This window comes from Mirounga angustirostris, unplaced genomic scaffold, assembly GCF_029215605.1.
Source record: "Mirounga angustirostris isolate CCGP_5_RB_7025 unplaced genomic scaffold, mMirAng1.0.hap1 SCAF_6, whole genome shotgun sequence".
NCBI classification, from domain to species: domain Eukaryota; kingdom Metazoa; phylum Chordata; class Mammalia; order Carnivora; family Phocidae; genus Mirounga; species Mirounga angustirostris.
Genome location: NW_026991714.1, coordinates 137,632,126 through 137,653,813, shown reverse-complemented (window position 1 = coordinate 137,653,813; position 21,688 = coordinate 137,632,126). Strand labels below are relative to the sequence as shown.

General features: G+C 44.9%; 1 protein-coding gene across 33 annotated transcripts in view; it reads right to left on the bottom strand.

Moving 5' to 3' along the window:
• The window catches only part of TCF7L2 (transcription factor 7 like 2), a 198,206-nt gene that overhangs the window by 163,557 nt on the left and 12,961 nt on the right, over positions 1-21,688 (bottom strand). For 19 of the 33 annotated variants that reach the window (XM_045878834.3, XM_045878849.3, XM_045878850.3 and 16 more), the window contains exon 4: positions 21,038-21,106. The exons of the other annotated variants lie outside the window; for them this stretch is intronic. In XM_045878834.3, coding sequence (XP_045734790.1) covers positions 21,038-21,106 — 69 coding nt within the window. The remainder of the gene's footprint in view (positions 1-21,037; positions 21,107-21,688) is intronic. 33 annotated transcript variants of the gene reach the window in all.

Below are 21,688 nucleotides of genomic sequence, written 5' to 3'. Positions count from 1 at the left end.
CCCACTGAGATGAGTATGGAATATTATTCCCATTTTAAAGGTGAGAAAGAGACGTGGAGACATAAAGAAGTATAGGAAGCTGAGGAGTTCATTTTTAACATCCCTTTGGATCCTGAGATTGTATATCTGCCCAAAAATTTAACGGATGGGGATGTATGGTGGGGGAAAGGTGGGAGAAATGAATTTTGCAAACCTGAACTGCGCTGACATTTGATGGATGTAATTAAAAGTTACCCTTCAAGCAAGAGGAAAAAAATAAATAAATCCATGTCTCATCTGAGTTACCCTGGGGATCTGCAGGACAACCATTAATAAAACACTCCGGTCCCCCATCGCGATGTGTCTGATTCCGTGGAGAAATAACTCTCTGTTAGCCATGTGCAGGAGTCTTGAGAGGCAGGCAATTGTCTTTATATTATTAACAGTAATAGGAACACACTACCAGGAATAATCATTTCTGCATCATGCCAACCTGAACCTTCTATTTCACTGTATGAGCTGCTGGGCATCAAAGCCAACAAATTCGCAGAAATGCTCAGGGAAGGAAGGAGGGGGAAGAGAAGAAAGCCCAGCCTTCTGCCCACCACCATCCCCCACCCCAGCCATTAGAAAACATATTCCTAAATAAATAACGAGAAAGCCCAATCTGCAAAATATTCCACAGCACCAGGTGAGCAGAAAACCCCAAAACAACATCTCCAAAAAATATTTTAGACCACAATCTCCCGATTCATCCACCCCACCTCGGTTCAAATTAAACGAAATGCTATCACACTGCTGTGTTTTAAAACAGTGTCCGAGAAGGTAGAAAAGGTTACCCACAGCAAGCAAGGACTGCCATCCTCACCATAGCAACGCGCCTATTTATAATATGGTCTACCTGCATCAAAGGCTTGCACAAGACACTCAAGGCAAGTCTAGTGCTACATCCAAGCCCGAAGATGAAGCCGGAAACTCTCATGAGCATGGCAATGAAACACTTCCAATTACATTACATGCCACAATTATTAGCATTGACTATCCATTTTTTTTCCTCTCTCTACTCCAGTAAGAGTAAAGGGGAAAATGAATTAGGACAGTTTCGAAGACATATAGAAACCCAGCATGTGACTTTCTAAAAGTGCTGTGGCTATTTTTTTTTTTAATGGTTAACCCCAGAGGCAGAGACAGGAAGGAGAGGTTGCGAAGGAGAGCCACATGTGAGGTTGCTGACTCTTCCCCGGTGTCCCGCGGGTTCACGAGCAAGGCCTCAGCCACTCACACCAGGCAGAAATTCCAGAGAGGCCCAGATCCAGGTATCCGCTGGACCTGGACCATGGAAGGAAAAAGAGGCTCTCCTTTTAGAGGGAGACACAGGTACCCACACCCAACCACTCACCTGCAAAAGGATTCTGATTTGCCCTCCACGGCCATGTTAGAATTTTCACAGAGATACCCAACTAGATTCCCAACAGCAGGCTCCTTGTTCCACATCAATACAGTAAGCGTAGAGCAGGACAGGGTCCTAGCATCAGGCAAAGCCCAGATTCAAACCCTGGGACGGCCACAGCCATGTACCCTTGGGCAAGTTCCCTAACATTCTTCAGTCTCCTCAGCTGTATAATGGGGATGATATAGAAAGTTGCTGTGGCCAATAGGTTTACAAATCTATAGAATGTTCTAGAAACTGGCACATAGCAAGAGCCCAAGAAACAACCTCTAATCTTTTTTTTCTTTTGCTACTAATATCAAGGTTCTTTCTGGAGCAGTGATGCTAAATAAACAAAGCATGAGTCCCCACACAGAACAGATCCACAAGAATACCTTCAAAATGAGGTATTCCTCATCCTTGACACACAGGCCATGGAATAATGCCAGCCCGGTTTCAGAGCTGGAAGAACGGAGGCTAGACTCACATTTGCACCAGTAATAATGCTAAGGTTCAAACCTGGTGGACCTGGAGGAGGTGGAGAGTAGCAGAGGGTGAGCAGCCTACAGGAACCATTAATGGAAGGCAGATGAAGAGTGACCCACTATGTTTTCATTCAGTCAAATGGAAGAAAGACAAAAAAAGCAGCCCTTTGACCAAGCTGAGTGGCACATAAGACAGAGGGATTCATAGTTCTGGACACCCTTGTCTGCTAAGTATTTTCTCTTCCCCACAGACTGTACGTTCCTACAGGGTAGGGACTATGTCATCGTACCTAAGCATCCCCAGAGCAGTGGACACATTACAGACCCCATATAAATATTTAATGCTGTGTGATGCATTTGGGGGGAAATCGCTTCGGCTTCCTGGTATCTCCCCTAAAGTGGTTTTTCATAAAAAATAAAAAAAATTTAAAAAAAGGAAAAGATATAGTATCATTCATGTCATTATTGTAACAATCCTTTGGAGGAGTTATTTTTATTCTGCCTATTTTACCAACAAGCAAACAGAGAATTAGGGAAGCACCTGCTCAAGCTCATACAAAGTCACCAAGTAGTAAAGCTAGGATTCAAAGGTGGGTCTGTCTGACTCTAGAATCAAGCTCTTAACCACTTCCTTATTCTTGATATTTCTCTTGATAGATCATGTACATCCAGCAGAGTTCTTAGCTATGAGTAGATGCTCAATTAAGTATTTTTAAAGGAGAAACCCAAAAGAAATGGACAACTCAGGCTGTAGCCTCCGGGGCTCACAAAACCCTATATCAGCTATAGCTGGTAACGCGTTACCTTGGCTTTGCAAACTATGTGAATAATTCCTTGCTTGTAGACATTTTGGAAAAAAGAATTCGGTGTGGGTCTTCACCCACCAATCTCTGCAAGAAAAAGCCCAAGAGCAAAACCAGGGATGTGAAATGGGCTGGACCTGAAATGCTGAGGTCCAGGTATTAAATTATGCCACACTAGAAATTTCCAAACCAGGGATCCAGCATCACCAGAGAAAAGCAGTGGGTCAGTGCGGCACCCACCTGGGCGGAGTTCTCAACCATGACAGCTTCTCAAAATCTTCCCAAGGAGGAGTGGAGGCCTCAAGAAAGGGAGGTACAAAGAAAATGCTCTAATACATCCTCTTAACCACAGCCCGAGAACTTCTCCACCAGAGAGAAACACCAAGTGCAGCAACAGTGACTTCTAAGTGTGCAGGCCGATTATAGCTTTACTTTCAAAAGAGCTTTGATTGATCTTTTTTGATAGACCTGAAATAAATTAAACTAGATTGACTCACTTGAGAATGGACTCTAATCCCTTAGTCAGATCCCGGAGAACTCAAACCAAACCAGCTGTTAATTTAGGCTTTATAAGATAAAGCATGAGAAATCCAAGTTGATGTACCCCAGAGCAAAGCTTACATCATCTCTGTAAGCAATCAACTTACTGCTTCTTTTAGGAACTAATCAGTTCTTGGGTGAGTGGGTGCCAAGTCTGTACTCTCAGAGCGAAACTAGCTCAAAGAAAGGAAGAAAGGCGAGAGAGAGGAAGAGAGAACCCGAGAAACACTGACTGACTCACTCCCCGAGCAAGCTCAGGAGTAGCCCAAGATGTTTTCGTTTTGCTTTCTGCAAGTTATCAGTCTTGTGCCCCAAAGCTACATGGCTTGACCAGAGCCTAACCACCAAGCGAGAGAAAGCACTGACACTCTTAATATTTCTTTTAAAAAGGTGGGGAGCAGAATCACCGAGAAAATATTCCCCACTACTTTTTTTTATTCCCTCATCTTTGAAGATCACACCGTCCCCTTTATCTCTGCTTCTGGGTGCCTTTGATTTGAATATAGGAAACCCAAGGCTTTCAAGCGGCAGCTGCTTGTGACACTAACAGAGTGAATAAGCACTACACACCCCCCCGCGCCCACACACACACACACACACACACACACTACGGGCTTCTTCCCAACCTAAACTCTGCTCACTTACAGGCAGCCCTCCCAGCTTTCACTAGCATTTTTTGGAAAGGGATTCATGTCTTCATCCCAAATGAAGGTGGGCATTCACCTCCAGGGAACCTCACCCCCCGCCTCACCCCGGGAGGTGCTTTCCATCATGGGGGAAAAAAAATACAAGGCTGCCAGCCTCTTGCTCCTCAACAATGATGTTTCATAGATCACTCTGTTTACCGAACATAAGGGGATCAAGAATTGAAATCCAATTTAAGGAATTATGGTGCCTTCAGACTGTTTTTCCTCAACAATGAAAAAAGACAGGCATGTTGTTTCTGGAATGAGGCCAGAAGAAACTGATCCTTGTAGTAATACCAGAAAAAAAGAAATCAATGTATGTGTTTATATATGTGCTGGGGGGAGGGGATGGCTAAAAATATGAGTTAAAAATCTGAGTAGCAACGAATGTGTTTCCTCCCACGAAAGGATGCTGAAGCTCATTTCAGTCTTACTACGTTATCTACCAGACAAGTAGAATAGGATTCATCTTTTACTGCTTCTGAGAAGAAGAAATTTAACCAGAGAAGATAAAACCAAAAACCACAACGTCTGTCCCCTTGCCTTCACTAATAGCAAAACGGACACCCAGCAACAGTTTCAACTTGCTAGGATTACGGATGTCACTCCCTTTCTACACGATGAACCACTGCCGCTCTTTACTCCGCACTCGCCACTGTGCTGGAGGGGTCCTGTAGGTTATCCCAATTAATCCTCCGAGACTGGTTGTATGCCCATTTTACAGATAAAACTGAGCCTCAGGGAGGTTAAGTAAGTGGCCAAGGTCCCACACGCGATAAATAGGTGTGACTTGACAGCCCGGGTACATCTAACATCAGTGCCAGGGCTCCAATCCATCATCCCAAAAGGCCTCCTTGTGCCCGCAAAAACTTTTAACTCCAAATTAAGTTAAAGCCATGCAGCCACTTTTGTGGCTGCTAATGGGTCTCCCCACTTCGTACATCCTGTGGAGGCATTTCACAGAGACCCAGAGAGTACACTGTCTACAAGCAGGTAATTTAGTGACGGACCTAGCAGTGTTCCGAGCTCCTGGGCCCCTAACTGTCATTATTAAGCTTCATCCTCAACCTTAATTAATTCTTCCCCACCGCCATACCCAAGACAAGGTCCTCCCCAGAGAAAAAGGTCTCGTCTCGCCAAGTGCTACCTGGGGGAAATAGTTTTGTTGGTGGGGGTGGGGGGGAGGACTAAAAGGGGGAGGAAACTGTTAGATAAAGTAAATTAAGATATTTCTAATAGGTGTGGAATAAATCATCACTTGGAGGAACTAACCAATTAAAAAGGTACAGCACTGCTCTTGCCAAAAGCCACACCATCAGCCAGGATGCCCACGAATGCCGCGAAGGGGAGCGAAAATGTAAACACTTGCCACAGCCTAAGGCCACTGAACAGCTACCAAGGTCTGGCCCATGCCAACAAAAATACCAAAGCTTTCTGATTAACAAAGAAGGCTAAAATACAAGTCCTTTTTTTTAAAGGCAGGGAGGACTGGTGGGTTGTAATCAGGGCAGCCCATTGTTTTACCCCTCCCAAAGCCAAACAGGGGAGTGAGGGTAAAAAAAGTCCATTGACGAAGACTGTTTTCCGACTCCTCATACATCATATTCCATCTCTTCGCACACTGCCCTCAGAAAAGCGCAAGAAAGCTGGCAATAAACAGGGACCAGCTCCAAGCACTGTGTTTTCATTCAGCCTCCTGCAAATGACAGAGGTCCCGGCTGTCCCTTCTGGAACCAGGAGGTGTTAAAGATACTAGGGCTGCCGTCAAGTCAATTGGGAAAATCAGTGCCGTTTCTGCACCACCGAGAACACATCGCTGAACACAAGCTCCAAGTTTAAGTGCGAACCGGCCTGAGCTGATCTCTTGCCCGGGAGCGACACCCCCTCGCCCCCGGGAAGGCCCAGTGAGCTGACCGGAGGGAGCGGTGGACATAGACACCCCTGCAGACATGGCCCTTCCAGGGCGCTTGGGCGGCTCAGGTCATGATCCCAGGGTCCTGAGATCGAGCCCCACATCGGGCTCCCTGCTCGGCAGGAAGCCTGCTGCTCCCTCTCCCATTCCCCCTGCTTGTGCTCCCTCTCTCTGCCAAATAAATAAATAAAATCTTTAAAAAAAAGACATGGCCCTTTCTTCCACGAGTCCTGCTTTCCTCCGGCACTGAGCTTCCAATCACAGGTTCCCAAGGTCTCTCGGCCCCAGGAACCCACTGATCGTCTTTGAGGCAAGTTGGAGGAGGAGGGGCTGTTCCACGCTTATTACCCATGCAGACAAACAACAGCCACAGCAGCCCGAAGAAACTCCCTCATCGAGAAAGAAGTGTTATTAGGTCTGCAAGCCAGGAGCCGGCCCTCTGCCTTTCAAACACCAAAGAGGACGCCTTTTAAATCTATTTTTTTTAATGAAGTTCTAAGCAATAGCAATGCGACTAAAGGAGAGAGCAGACACTACAATTAAAAGGCCACAAAGTCCTGTCTTGCGGTCACTAATTTCATGCCCATCAGAAGCATCAGAGTCCAGTCTCCCCCACAGATTTTTGTCTGGCCTCCCCAGGGGAATAAATTATGTCACAACAAACTCTTTCCCCCAACATGCCTCAAAAGGTACCCTGGCCTCCAGATTCTCAGCCCACTCCCTCACAGGAGAAACCAGATTATTTTGGGGGGGGAGGGCAGAGGGGGGTAGGAAAGAAAAGCAAGAAAAGACAGGCCACTTGTCACCTTGGCAGGAGTGGAGTAAGGGTGTTGTTGAGGTGACCAACTGTCCCCATCTGCGTGGGTTCCCAGGACATCCTGTTGGTCAGAGGAATAACACCACGAAACCATCCTCCCACACCAGGCACCGGGCTAACCCCCTCTCCCGTAACCTCACAATAACCTACCCAGCAGGCAAGTCCTATTATTAAAGCCCATTTTTCACAGATGAGGAAACGGAGGCACACAGCAATTAAGTAATTTGCCCAATTTAAACTTTTGGGCTTTATGTAAAAAAAAAAAAAGAAGAAAAGAAAAGAAGAAGAAGAAGAAAGTGATGGAAATCAAATACTGGAATAAAGAAAAGTTTGTACTTTATGGGGAAATTCTGACCTGGAAAGTAGTTAATGAGCAAAAAAATATTTCCTGCCAAAGGAGATGAGAGGAGAGCAAGGGAATCAGGGGAAATACACAGAACAGGAAGATCAATCACAAGTTGGTCTAGATGTTTCCAAAATAGTCCTTAGAGGCATTATGTAAGTAACACAGAAAGAGAGAGAAGAAACCCCAGGTGGGGGAGCATGTGACAGCTGAGGATCCAGGACAAGAACAATGACAATGGTTCTGCAGCGACTCGCCAGGGATCCGACCACAAGAGATCTACAACCTCCATGCTCCTTGGGAATGCCGTCCCCGGCCTCCTTCTCCTCACACTTCCCATGGGCCCGGAGCCCTGGCCACTTGGCTTCCCAAGCAGCCAAACTCATGAGCTATGATGGCAAATGCAAACCACAAACCATGAACCAAAGCAGAAGTCAGACCCAAAGATAAAAATCCACTCACAGGGAAAAAGAAATGATAACAGAACCACGGAGGCCAAAATCAAAACCATATCTGCTTTGCATGTGGCGTGTGGGTTTGTGTGTATACTTTCTCCACGTCAGATCACCGGTTCCTGGCCACATGTAAGTCACGGTGGGGCTACTTCCTTGACAGTGCAAACCAGGGGCCTGCAGAGGATCATCTGGGCCAAAACCCCAAGAAGGGTGGAAGACGGAAACCCAAACAAATCTCCACTTATTCCTATTAAATAACAGTCGGGGATGGTAGGGACACCCAACCCAATCTGCAAAAACAACTCTCTTGGTGCTTTTTCCTAAACTATCCTAAAATTACAAAATCAGGTCAAGCAGTAGCACGTTTGTGGAGGAATGACAAGTATATTAACATTTATTTTCTGACGGGAGATAAAGGGGCAAATGTAAACCAACTGAAAAGCTACCTAAGCAAAACACAGTTTTTTTGTTTTTTGCTTTTTGGGGGGCGGGGGGAGGGTAGTGAGGGGGAGAATCCTCTCGAAAGGAAAGAGGTCTACCACATTACTGAAGTCTTTTCCTCACTAGAGAATTCAAGCCCTGAGTGCCAACTCTTCAGAAACAAATGGCTTCACAAAGCAGGTCTTCCTTCTGTGGGGAGACGTTTGTCATCTGCTTTCACTCATCATTATGAAAATGTGACAACACTGACAAGTTTTTTAAAAAACACAAAATAGGGTGCATAAAGCACACTGGGAGTTTGGTAAACATGTCCTTTAGCTGAGAAGCATTTCCAAACCTTCCTCTGGATTCTCTTTCAAGAAAAATGTCTGTATACCGTAGGTCAATGAGTTTTTTAGAATTAACAGGGAAACTCTTGGCTTCTTCAGCAATGATTAAGAAATAAAAGCCACTGGATTATGGAATAAAAACTAAGCAACCGAAGACCAGAAGGAGGGAAGAGGGGAGGTTTGGTTTTGATTTTAAGGATAAGAATTAAGTTCAGAGCTTTGTGAGTCCTGAAACACTTCCGAATTGAGTCTTATAGATTCCACACATCAATAAAGCCCTTATCTAGAACTTGATACCAGAGGGAAGCTAATTTTTTTTTTAATTCTACAGAAAATAATTTGTTTTAAGCTAAAGAGTTGATACTAACTATTTCATTTAGGTCTTTTGCTATATGTTTATTACCTCTTAGGATCTAATTCAAAAGGACAAAAATTCCTCTTTGCATACATTCCTTGCAAGATTTCAGCTCTGCTATAATACCAGAAGGTAACAAGTTAATCAAGAAAGCAACCCTCCAGGGCTCTGAAAAGATTTATCCCTAACACATACAGGTCATTCTACCCACAAGGTGAATGCTTTCTTTTCCTTTAGAGTCTGTTCTCCAGAAATCCCCATATTCACTGCCTGCTCAATTCACATTGTCTATACCCCAAGCTCAGGAGTATAAATCTGACAACTGCTTTCGAGCCAAACCAGACAGAGCCCCCATAAAACCCGTGGGCCACAAGAGATGCTCCTTCTTTCAGAGCAAAGATAGTCAGGTTCAGAAGCACATCTCAATGTTTCCTCTAGGTTCCAGTTTAATCACATTACTTCCTTGTTCTGAACTGGAAGTCGACCATCAAGCAGGTCAAATTGAGGGCTAAATGCGCTAGTGGTTTTTCTGCCAAGGGTAGATTAAATTATCCCAAAATGTTTTTTACCTAGATTCTACCGGTAAACTAGGTTGGAATATTCAGATTCTCAGAATTCAGTGTTGAACCATTACAGGAAAGTCTTAATTTTTCTTATTATCATCCCTTTATTGGTTTTTCAACTGAGTTGAAAGCTGGATAGAGCCAGAAAGGAAAATCCTAACAAATCTGCCTCTAGGAGAAAAGAATTGGCCTGAAGTAGACGCTAAATGTACACCACAAGCCCATACAATGAACTGTACCCCAATTACAGGGAAAAACTCAGGGCTATAACCTTCATTCACACCCAGCATTCCCAATGGTTAGATTTATGGGCACTGGGGGCAAAAGTGCATAACCATGAATTTCTTGGCGGTCCACTGCCAAGTTCCTTGTGCACTCCAGTCTTTAAATTCTCCTTTCAACAAGCCAAGTCTCCAAGTCCAGTCCATTCCACAAAAGAAAAAAAAAAGAAAATGACCAAGCCAAAAGGAAAAAACCAAACAACTTGTTAGGGGGTTTTATCAGCTCCTTCCAAAATAAAAGAAAGCTAGAGTCTTCTAAAAACACCCTTGGCAAAACTAAGAATAGAGAAGCCGTAATAGAAAGTAAAATTATAACTTTTCACATAAAATTGTAAAATTCCTGGGAATGCAAACTCCCAGGAAGTGATCCGATGAAACTGGATCCTAAGGTCCTTACATATCCTCATGAGTCTGAGGTGTGGGAAATACCAGCATTTAGCCCTGAAAATTACTTCTCCAAAGTTCAATGTTTTCATTCATTTATTCAGTATATATTAACCACCTACTACATGCAAAGCTGGGTCACCACTATCTAGCTATTAAAAAAAAAAATTAAATAGACAAAACTTCCAAACTCTCTTCCAAATAGGCATAATATTATATACTATATATTTCAGAGTAATCATCCCCTCTTAACTGCTTTCCAATAGAGAATCAAATGCCCCAAGATTATCAGTTTAAATGTATCTGCCCCTTTCCTCTCTCTCTCTCTCTCTCTCTTTTTCAATCCTCATTAAGCAAAAATAAAAAGCATTTCCTAGGCCTCCTGTCACAACGCTTGGAAAAACCCAGAAGGCTATCTGGGATGGAAACACAGAAGAAGAACCTCAAATTTCCTTCATGTTTTGGACTGTCAACAGCATTTAGGGAAAACACCCCCTTCATTTCTGCTTCATATGTTTTCCTTGTTGGTTCATTTACACTGCGCTGCTCTCCTAGCAGCACTTAGTACATCGTTTTGTCATTTCTGCTTTCCCCTGCCATTAGGGCAGCCTCCGGAGCCGACACCCCAGCTGCCTCCCCGGGGCGGCCGGCAGCCCAGGCGCATCCCTTTCCCCCAGGTGGTCCCCGCTTTGACTAATGTTCACCAACACTCATACATCATTCCCAAATTGGTCCAAATGAATTAAACACAGCTCTGCTTAACATTACGAGATTTAAATGGATTTTCTCTCTACAGGTCTGCCCCATAATTGGGTTTATCCATCTTGTTGAAGTACAGTTTACACTTGCTAACATCACGCCAATTCAAGCTACATTTTCTGCTCCAGTGGCAGGAGCAAGGCAGATTTGTCATCGGATCATAACAGGTAATTCAAACAACAATTAGTTTGATGACGGCCCGTATGTCAATGTCTGCTCCCCAGCAGCCCGGCTCACACCCGATGTTCTCTGTTCCTCAAGATGAATTGTCTTCACAATTCTTCAATTTCAATCATCAACAATGCTTCCCGAATCAACTCAGAAACTATTGACACAATACTCTCTTCCCTATGGGGCAGCCTCACCAAAGCCCTGGTGAAAAGAATCCCCCAGTCCCCCTAGGCTGGGCCACCCACACCCACCCCCCCACACACACACACATTTGCAAGTCATGGACAATTTCGGATTTCCACCGAAGCTACTTATTTTGGTGCCTCATCTCATCCTCAAAATTCCGGGAGGCACAAGGTTTGGGAACAAAAAGGAATGAATTTGCTTGTGTAGGTTCATCCATCCACAAGTAAGAAAACACTTGTTTAAGTTTTTTGAAGTTGCCTGCGGGAATTAATGACAGTTGACATGGTCTGAGAATACTCAGAGAATAGGTATGATTCTCAGAACATTGAGAATACGGTATGATCCAATGGATGACACTACTTGTCCTTTAAAAAAAAAGCTAACATTGCTTTCAAAAACCAACTAACCTCCAAGCATTTTGAAAATTAGAAGACAATCACATAAATATACTTATTATATACTATATATTTCTATTACATTTTCATATAGTTTGTTATATAGTATGTCATGTTATATATTATTATTATATTACATATATATGTTAAAAAATATAGAATAGGGGCGCCTGGGTGGCTCAGATGGTTGGTTAAGTGTCTGCCTTCGGCTCAGGTCATGATCTCAGGGTCCTGGGATCGAGCCCCCCATCGGGTTCCTGGCTCAGAAGGGAGCCTGCTTCTCCCTCTCCCACTCCCTCTGCCTCTCTCCCTGCTCATGTTCTCTCTCTCTCTCACTATATCTCTGTCTCAAATGAATAAATAAATAAAAATCTTTAAAATATATATATATAGAACAGTCCAACCATGGTTAACCATTATTTGAGTGATGCCACGGTCATTAACATAGGGTGCAAACTGATGCAATGAAGGAGAGCTGAGATCAGGTTGTAAGATACCAGGGAAAGAAGGTCAAGTTAGCAAAGGGGTTGAAGATCTATCTCAAATTACTTCATTGAGTACAAAAGATAATATTTATATATATCCTATGTATATATAGGATATATATTGTTTATTATTATATTTATATATAATCACCCATCATGTTATAAAGGGGCTATTAAGAGGAAAATGCAAACAGCTGCTTCTAATACACAGGCACCAACCCACAAATGTCCTCTACTCCCTTTCTGCCCTCAGGATGCATTATTTAAACACACTCACACCCCCGGCTGTACATACCCTGCAGTCTCCTAGGTGTTTCTGCAAGGTGCTCTAGGGATGTGCAGATGAGAAAGACACAATCTCAGAAGGGCTTACCTTGTTACAAGGACCAAGCAGAATTTTTAAGCGACATAAGAGAAACGCAAACAGCAAACAACAGAAGTCATAAATCTTTGTTACCCAGCAAAGATAGTCCAGGTTATCAAATTTATCATGTGTGATGTTTCTGACAGGAAGTAAAAAATACACAATGCGCGCTGGGCGAAGGCTTATTCTAAATCTGCAAACCAGGACCTCACACAGTTCTCGGCGGTAAAAACAGCAGCTTGTGTGTGTCAAGTGCCCTTCTGTGTGCCACTGACCTGCTCACATGCTTTATATCTCATTCCATCTCCCAACTACCTTCTGCAAACAGGTACGACCATGATCCCCATTTTACAGATTAGGAAACTAAGCCTGGCACAACCGGGACCCAAACCCAGGTTACGGGATGCCAGCGGCAGGAGCTGACCCCACCCACTTCCGCTTGTACCTGGTCCCTTTCAAACGCAGGGGAACTACCACGCCAGCCTCAGTGACAGGGCGCCTGCTTCCAACTGTTGTTCTAAACCTCTGGTTCTCAACGGGGGTGGGGGGGGATCTGGACCCCCAGGGGACATCTGGCAAGGTCTACAGACATTTTTGACAGGTGCTAGTGGCGTGAAGACATTAGAGGCCAGGGATGATGTTAAACACACATCCTACAACGCACAGGGCAGTCCCCTGTGAGACGAGAAATTTCCGGCCCAAGTAGTCAACAGTGCTGAGGTGGAGAGACATAGCCATTCCGTACCCACCCCCGCTACCAGCCTACGGCAAAGACCACACCCACTCCCAGTCCAGGCCTCAGTCGGTGCAGAATCTGGCATCACCAAGTATTGTTCCAGATGCATCCCTTAAAAATCGGGATTTTATGAAGATACTTCAAAGAGTCCACAAATGTTTGATTCTAATGTTTCTTTTTATAACATATTATAGACATAAAGCTATACAGAACATGTATCTGCTTTTAAGGTTTATATATATATTTTTTAATTTCAATGTATTATTCATTAAATTTTAAGCACCCTGAGAGCCACTCACGGGTTTTGGTGGAACCTTCAGGGGTAATGGGCTCCTGCCCTATCTAACTGAAGAGTGTGAGGAGATTTCAAGGTAAACTGTTAAAAAAAAAAAAAATCACAACCACTTATCTGTCCAATCAAGATTTGATATCATGCCACCAAACCAAATGCCAGAGACAAATTAAGTGCTAAGCCTGATAAGCCTGCCTATGTGAGCCACAACCCACGTGGAAATTTCTGTGCTTTGGGGCACCTGGTTAAGTGTCTGACTTCGGCTCAGGTCACGGTCCTGGGATGGAGCCCCACGTCAGGTTTCCCATTCAGCGAGGACTCTGCTTCTCTCTCTGGCACTCCCCCCTGCTCCCCCCAATCATGCTCCCTCTCTCTAACCTTGTCTCTCTCCCTCTCAAATAAATAAATAAATAACCTTTAAATTAAAAAAAAAAATTTCTGTGCTTCACTAAACAGCCTCATGATTCTCAGGAACTTTTTAAAAAGTACAACCTCTAAAATAGAGTTACTAAGAACATACAACCAGCTGCTTGCCACAGATCAGACGTCTATACTACTTACTATGGCCCTAAGAGGCCCACACATGGCTGATAGAACAGTTGTGTTCATCCTTTTGGGCTGTTCTAGTCAAGGACTACCAGACACTCACTCTCTCTGCATCCTTACCAGCCCGCATACAAACCATGCAGGCTGGGCCCCAAGTGCCATAACGTGGTGGAGAATGAACAGATACAAATATCTCAACTCCTACAAATACAGTGATACAATTAGAACAGTTAGAAGTTAAAAAAAGATATAAGTAAAAGCCTTAAAACAAGATTGTTTTGTTTTATCTGCCAACATAATCCAATTGCTCTGAGCTTAAAGGAGACAGTAACTTCGTGAATGATAGACACACAGCCAAGCTGGGCTCCTAGATTCTCATCTCATCCCTGTCTCCACCAGGTTGTGGGATCTCGGACAAACCAATCACCTCTTTGCTCCTCATTTTCATTGCCTTTAAAGAAGAGACCCTAGGGGCGCCTGGGTGGCTCAGTCCGTTAAGTGTCAGACTCTTGGTTTCAGCTCAGGTCATGATCTCAGGGTCGTTGTGAGATCAAGCTCCAAGTCAGGTCCCACGCTCAGGGTGGTCTGCTCAAGATTCTCCCCACCCCCCGCCCCACTTCCTCCCCCTGCTCTCTCTCTCTTTCTCTCAAATAATTAAGTAAAATATTTTTAAAAAATAAATAAATAAAACATAAAATCACGTGGGAAGCTTTTTTGGCAACAGGGATGCCCAGGCCCCACTCCCTAAAGATCCCAATCCAGGCGGGCTGGGGCGGAGCCTGGGCCTAAGCACCGTTCACACTGCTCGCCCAGGGGCTGTGATGTACAGCCAAGGTCGGGGAGCCCCGGCCCTAGCCGAGGGGTTCTCGGTGTGCTATCGCCAGAGGGGGCATCCACATTCCCTGAAAACCCATTAAATCTGCAAATGTCTGGACCCACTCCAGACCTACAGAACCTAAAATGTGGGGGATGAGGGGATGCCACAGTCCGCTTCTAACCAACCCCCCAGGTGCCCTCCAGGTGATGCTTGCTCAAGTTTGTGAAACCCTGAGCTGGCCCTAATGAATGGGAATCTTCAAGGAGTAAAACCTAGGATTCCATATTTTTTAGCAGTTCCCAGCTCTGATTCCTTAGTATACAGCCCAGATAGCCAGCTGGCGGCCACCGACTGGGGAAACCCCTGGACCCCCAAGCATTATTTTCCTCAGACAGTAGTTAGCTTAAAGCTGTGTCGCGTAATATCTCTCTCCAGTCTGACGGCGAGGGTTGAATCCTAATTCCTTGATCCTGGGCAAAATACCTCTGGTATCCGAGTCTCCGCTTCCTCATTTACAAAACAGGAGATAATGATGCTAATAAGAGTAACTACATCTTTTGGGTTTCCTTCTGTGTTGTTATGAAGAATCAATAAATAATTCATACACAGCACTTAACACCAGACCCAAGGCATCGGGAGAATTCAATAAGTATAAGCTGCTATTATTATCAACTGTTGTTACTGCCTTTGACCCCTAAGACCAGGCACATTATCATCCAAGCTACTCTTTCATAAATAAAGAAGCACCTCTTCTCGAGGCTTGCAAAAGTATCTGGCTCTCTTCACAGAACCATGGAGAAAGAAAGGCCTAAAGCTCATCGGAACCTCCAGGCACTTTAGTTTCTCACTCAAAATGAGAAAAAGTTATCCCAATTGAGTACTTGGCCAGCCCTCAATTTTTAGTTGGCACTGAGCAGCCAATAAACGATCAACTGATTGATTTCAAAAGACTGTAGGGCAGCAATTCTCAAACTTAAGTAGGCTGAAAATCCAAACTCTGATTAACAATGCAACTCCCAGACTGCACCCAAAACCTAGTCAGTCAGACCAAGGGAAATGGGGTGCTTACAAATCAGCATTTAAAACATCACTAGAGGGGCGCCTGGGTGGCTCAGTCATTAAGCGTCTGCCTTCGGCTCAGGTCATGATCCTGGGGTCCTGGGATTGAGCCCCACATTGGGCTCCCTGCTCGGTGGGAAGCCTGCTTCTCCCTCTTCCATTCCCCCTGCTTGTGTTCCCTCTCTCACTGTCTCTCTCTCTCTCTGTCACATAAATAAATAAAATCTTTAAAAAAAAATAAAACATCACTAGAATTTAAGCTCCATGGGAACATGGGGTTTTCGTCCGTTTTGTTCACTGAGGAATTCTGCAGGGGCCTGGCACACACTAGATGCGCCATAAATATCTCCGAATGAATGAATGAACCTTCTTAGGTATGGACTTAAATTAGACCATTAGGCTACAACTCACCACTGCAGCAAGTGAATGAACTTTCTGAATGAGCGAACTGGTATCCAGAGGCTTTGTGAAACTACCCTGGTGAAATGCCATTGGTGTCTCTACCATTCTCCTAGCCACACGCACGCACACGCACACTTCACTCTTTGTGGAAAGTGGACATGAAATCTTCCCAGCCAGGTGTGGCAGGGGGAGTGAGGGAAAACTGAGGCAGCGACTATACTAAGAACTGTAGTTGTTTCTGGGAGTCCCCCCACTTAGCCCAGATCTGCCCCTGAACCCAGAAAGCAAATCCTCATAAGAAGTGAAAGGCCACGGAACCTGTGACAAGAGGACAGGCAAAGAACACAAGAGACTGCCATCAAGATACAGGAATTGCGTTATTGCAAACATCCTGGCCAAATCCACTGGTACTAACCTCTGGCCATTTTTATCACAGATGCCAAGGGTCTGCCTGGGCAAGGAGACAGACTACAACCCACAGTACATCTGGAATCTTAATGATTTTAAGACATGGACAAGACTAAACATCAAGTTCACATCCAGGAATAAGGGGCCAATATGGGGCCAGGACACTCTGCAGTTTCTACCCTTCCCTCCTTGACTCCAGAAAGCACGCCGGCCCCGGAGGAGGGTCCTTGGGGCCTTCCCGAGTCATGGCAGGTGAGTGCTAAGACCAAGCAGAAAGGATATGCTTTGGTAAAGCTCAGATGGGAACTTGCAAAAGCCTGAGGACAAGAGGCAAAGCAACACCCACTGCAAAGTCTCCACCGCTCAGCTGTGTAAACAAATAAAATGGTCCATTTCTTCTGGAGCCTCTCCTGGTTGTCTTTGCGCACACACACAAGCGTGTGCCTGCATGCACGCGCGCGAACACACACATACACACACACACACACCACTTCACATCTTAAAAGAAAAACAACCATGAAAGGTCTACACAGTTTGTTTTTGTTGTGTGTGAAGTTATTTTTTCCTAAATCACATCTGACTTGGTGTTAAAACATCAACCTTTGGCCAAAATACTCTTAAAACAAAGGCTTAATTGGTTCTGAAGTAGCCCTTCTGAAAACCAAGGGAAATCTCTTCTGTGGGTCTTGACCTTGATTACAACACTGCTCTTCGGGCTGGAATAATGATGAGTGGAGGAGTCTCGGAAGAGAGGTCTTCAGGGAGGCAACAGGGATGCCTAAACACTCATCCACATTCTCTGGGAGGCACCTGCAGTGTATGGGTCCACCTCTGCATTCAGCCTGCAAAATCTTCCCAGGTTAATGGAGACAGTGGGAGGAGTTCCTAGGAACTGGGGCCAAAAGCCAAGTGGCTGTGTGAAGGCAAACTGGCCTCTGACCACACCTAGCTCACTTTACTGCTCTCCTCTTCTGTATCACCCACATACCTACAACCACTCAGCCAAGGCACTTCAGTGACGACACCTGAAATCCAGCATTCAAACCTCTCTCAAAAAATCGATGCAAAGCTAAACACACGCTACCCCATGCCTCCCCAAGGCCACTCTTGGATATGAAGAACAGAAACGGACACACATATTCCTCCGAAAGATGAGGCTGAGAATGTTACCAGGACCTTATTCATAAAAGCAGAAAATTGGAGACAATCCAAAAATCCAATAACACAGAAAGGATGTGTGCATTGTGTCATACTCCTAGTTGAATACTAATGGCAATTAAAAAAAAAAAAGAGTAGACTATTGCTACATACAATAACAGGAATATAACTCAGACATAATGCTGAGTGGGGCCAGACATGAGACAATCCATTCTGCACAATCCCCCTTCAGTGAAGCTAAAAAACAGGTACAACTAATCCACGGCAATAGATAAAGCTATTCCGTGGTGAGATTTGGGAGTGGGGGGGGGTGGCAGATGACTGGGAAGGGAGGGAAACAAGCGAGACTTCTGGGAGGTTGGTAATATTCTCGCAGGGGCCAGCAAACTACAGTCTGTGGGCCAAATCCAGCCACTGTCTGATTTTATAAATAAAGTTTTATTGGGACAAGGCCACATCTATTCCTTTAGGTATTATTTTTAGTTGTTTTTGCACCACAATGGCCAGAGTCGAGTAGCTGCCATAGAGACCATATGGCCTGCAAAGCCTCAAATATTTACTATCTGGCCCTATACAAAAAAACTGTTCCAACTCCACTCAATATATTGGCCGGGGTGATGGTTTCATGCATGTTCACGCATGTAAAAGTTCATCCATCTCTCCACCAAAGATCTATGTACTGTGCTATACTTACATTACACTTCAATAAAACTTTTTAAAAGTCAGTAGAGCTAAATAACTATGTCTTTTTGTTGTTTTTAAGGCCTGTTAATTGTCATTCCAGTTAGATTTGTGTTAACCACTTAGGGAGAATATAGCCATTTGTACTACTCTTGTCTTTCCGAAGTTGAGAGGAGTTAGGAGATTGTCAAAAAGCGGGGAAGATCCCAAAACAGCAATTGACATTGTGTCCAAACTTTTCCCAAGAACGAGACGTGGCTACAGAATCACTCGGAGGCCATTCACATAAACGGTGAACTTGGCCAAGGCCTGAGATTGCAGGGGATGGGAAAGGAAAGGGGTGTGGACCTCATGTGACGCAAGGTGTCATACTCCTCAAGGTTATTTTAGGATACAGCTTAGGAGAGCAACACGCTCAGCTCATATTGAAATACGGTATTTATTAGGCTGAATCAGTTTTAAGTTTCCAGGGAAAGAAAATTCTGCCCCAACAATCACACCGCATGCAAGCCTTACACTGGAGAATGACGCAAAGGGAAAACGTCAGCTGTACTCAACCCCAAAGCAGTACCATCCTCATCTCTATACCCCCACCCTGCAGTCGGGCTGCCGCATGCATAGGGAATAATTTTGTGTCTGAGATTTCCCCTTTTCTCCCTTTGCTTCTTCTGGTTTCTGCCATTTATCCTTTGATGATCAAACTACAATTACAGCTAGATGCCATTTGGCTTGGCCTCCTCCCGGTCCAGCAGAGATTGGGAGGGGGCAGAATGAACTCTGAGAGCATGCCGGTGCTGGGTCTCTAACAGAATGTCTCTCTGTTTGCCCACATGGGCATCAAGCCTTAGCAAACAGAAGCAGGGGAGAACAATACTACCTGTTCATGGAGGGATAGTAATGGTTTCAGTCCTCCAAACAATGAGGTCTGTAATTTACTCCATCTTCCTCCTGAGAAAGAGCTTCACATGGCCTGCACCGTGCCAGGTGGTTTGGAGAAAGACGACCTGCTCGGTCTAACAAGGGACACTTCAGCAGCGGGTGTAAAGACACAACAGCTGCTCTCGTCTCGGCTGGTCTCCCAGTGACATGGCCCCAGCCAGCCCTGCCACACCAAGACAGGGATCACTATGCTATTCAACCTTTAACAATTCCCACACCGCGGGCAACAGGATCTTCCAGCGCTCCACGAGAGTGGTAGGCCTCAGGACACTTGTCTGTGCATCCCTCCATTCATCAAGACTTAGGGTTTGGGCTTGCTCCCCATCCAAGCCCTGAGTCTAAACCAGTTTCCAGCAGCAAGACTCACTACGCTGCTAATCAAAAGGAAGAAGGGTCCACTAGGAAATGTGCCAGCTAGAACAACTGCACAGCACGTTCAAGACATCAGGCTGGAAAATAGCTGGGGGTAGAGGGGTAAAAATCAAGATCCCACCTTCCCCCTCAAAGACACAGAGAGATCAGCAGCACAATGCAGACAGAAACAAAGTATTTCAACAACAAGTTACTGTTGCCTTGAAATAAGTACAAAAATACTAGGGATCCAAGATACAAAAAATGTCTGCTGAGTCAGACTTTTCACGGGGGGGGGGGGGGGGGTGGTATTCACAGTTTAGCTGGGGCACGTGGCTGCCTGAACGTCTTATCCAGGAAGATGCAGATTTGAAACAGGAGAGCCACCAAGATGCGACATGGCTCTAGTCTGGTGAGACCCCCCCCCCACACACACACACACGTTACCTGCCAGGGTAACTACAAGATAGGGTGCAATGGAACAACAGAAATTAGTCAACCAACTGACATCAACTTCCAAGAAGAGAAGACCTAGAGCCAGACTTCAACATCACAGCAACAGGTTTCAAAAGCCTCTCTTCAAAGGGTTAAACCAGAACCCTCAAGAAGTTTTGGTACCGTGAGTTACACCATGTGTAACATCCATCCTGGCAAAGCCAGGCAAGGCAGACAGACGAAAATTGTATTAGTCTGCTCTCCCTCGACTACTGCATTCTGTTGGCATCGGTTCAGCTCGGAGTCTATATTAGTCCGTGATTTGTTTAGCCTTTGGATTTAAGAGAATGGAAGTACTACGTGAGCAGGAAACAGGACACTCATCAGAAGCTGGGATCTGTCACCTCTCCCTTCCAGCACTTTTAATGACATATATCAACAGGTCCAAGAGAAATCAACATTTCAGGACTATCAGGTCAAAAGCGATATTCTTAGCACCACTTAACATGATTTGGATCGACCAGAAACAACTCGCTGGCTGTCACACAGCCTCCTCCACCTCTCCACCGCACCGCCCCCCCACCTGCCCAATGCTTCCAGTTCACAGTTGGCCACCTCCTCTTACACCCAACTAAAGATTCTTCCCTAAGCCAAAAACAAGAGCCAAGCTGGGGTCTGGGTGCCCATTACGCCTGACCAAGAAACTTAACAAAAAACAAAGGCTTGTCTTTCTTTCCATCATCTTTAAATCATTTTGGCAGCACTTCTGTTCATTTCTTTGCTTCCCACCTCCCCCAGTGAATCAACCACCACCAGCACCATCACCACCATCACCATCGTCATCACCAACATCACCACCATCATCACCACCATCATCCCCATCACCACCATCAATCCCCACCATCATCATCACCACCATCATCCCCATCACCACCATCATCCCCATCACCATCGTCATCATCATCTAGATTGGGGGAAGGGGCAGAGAATAAAAGACACAAGAGACCTACATATTGACAATTCAAGCTTCAGGATCTCTTGCATTTCCTACCTGAATTGCAATCTGGTGTTCAATCGTTTTGTACGCAGAGTAATGTGTGCTCCCGGACTGAAAATGGAGCTGTAGAAAGAAACCAAATCAAAGCGTTCTGCTTATGTCACAAACTACAAGAAAACATCTTAAGCAGTTTATGAATAGCAGACAAACCTTCCTAGATTGAACTGCAGTCTTGGCATTCAATCAAGACCTGTGTATTTTTATTTGTTGCTATGGATAAGATGACCATAATAATCAAAGGTAAAGTTTAAAAAAAAAAAAAGCACCTATTCAATAAGCAAAAAGGGAGGGGGAGGGGGCCAGGAGTGAGAATCAATGACATGAAAAGGAAAGACGGATGCCCATTAAAACATAAAGGAAGCCAGTGTGCTGAGCGGGATGCTGCGGAAAAATTAACTGTGGGCTGCAAACAGTCATCAGAATTGCGACATGGAGGCAAGAGGAAAGGTTGTGAGAAAGGATTCTGAGAAGCCACAAGACTGCAACAGGTACAAGCTCTCCACCATTCTAACAACTGGGCTCTTGCTCCCAAACACAGTTCTATTTTGGGGAAAACATATGTGGCAGGCAGAATTCAGGGGCCCCCCCAAAGCCTTATACATTCTTTTGCAATGACTAAGCTATCTGTCCCAGAACATCTTGCCT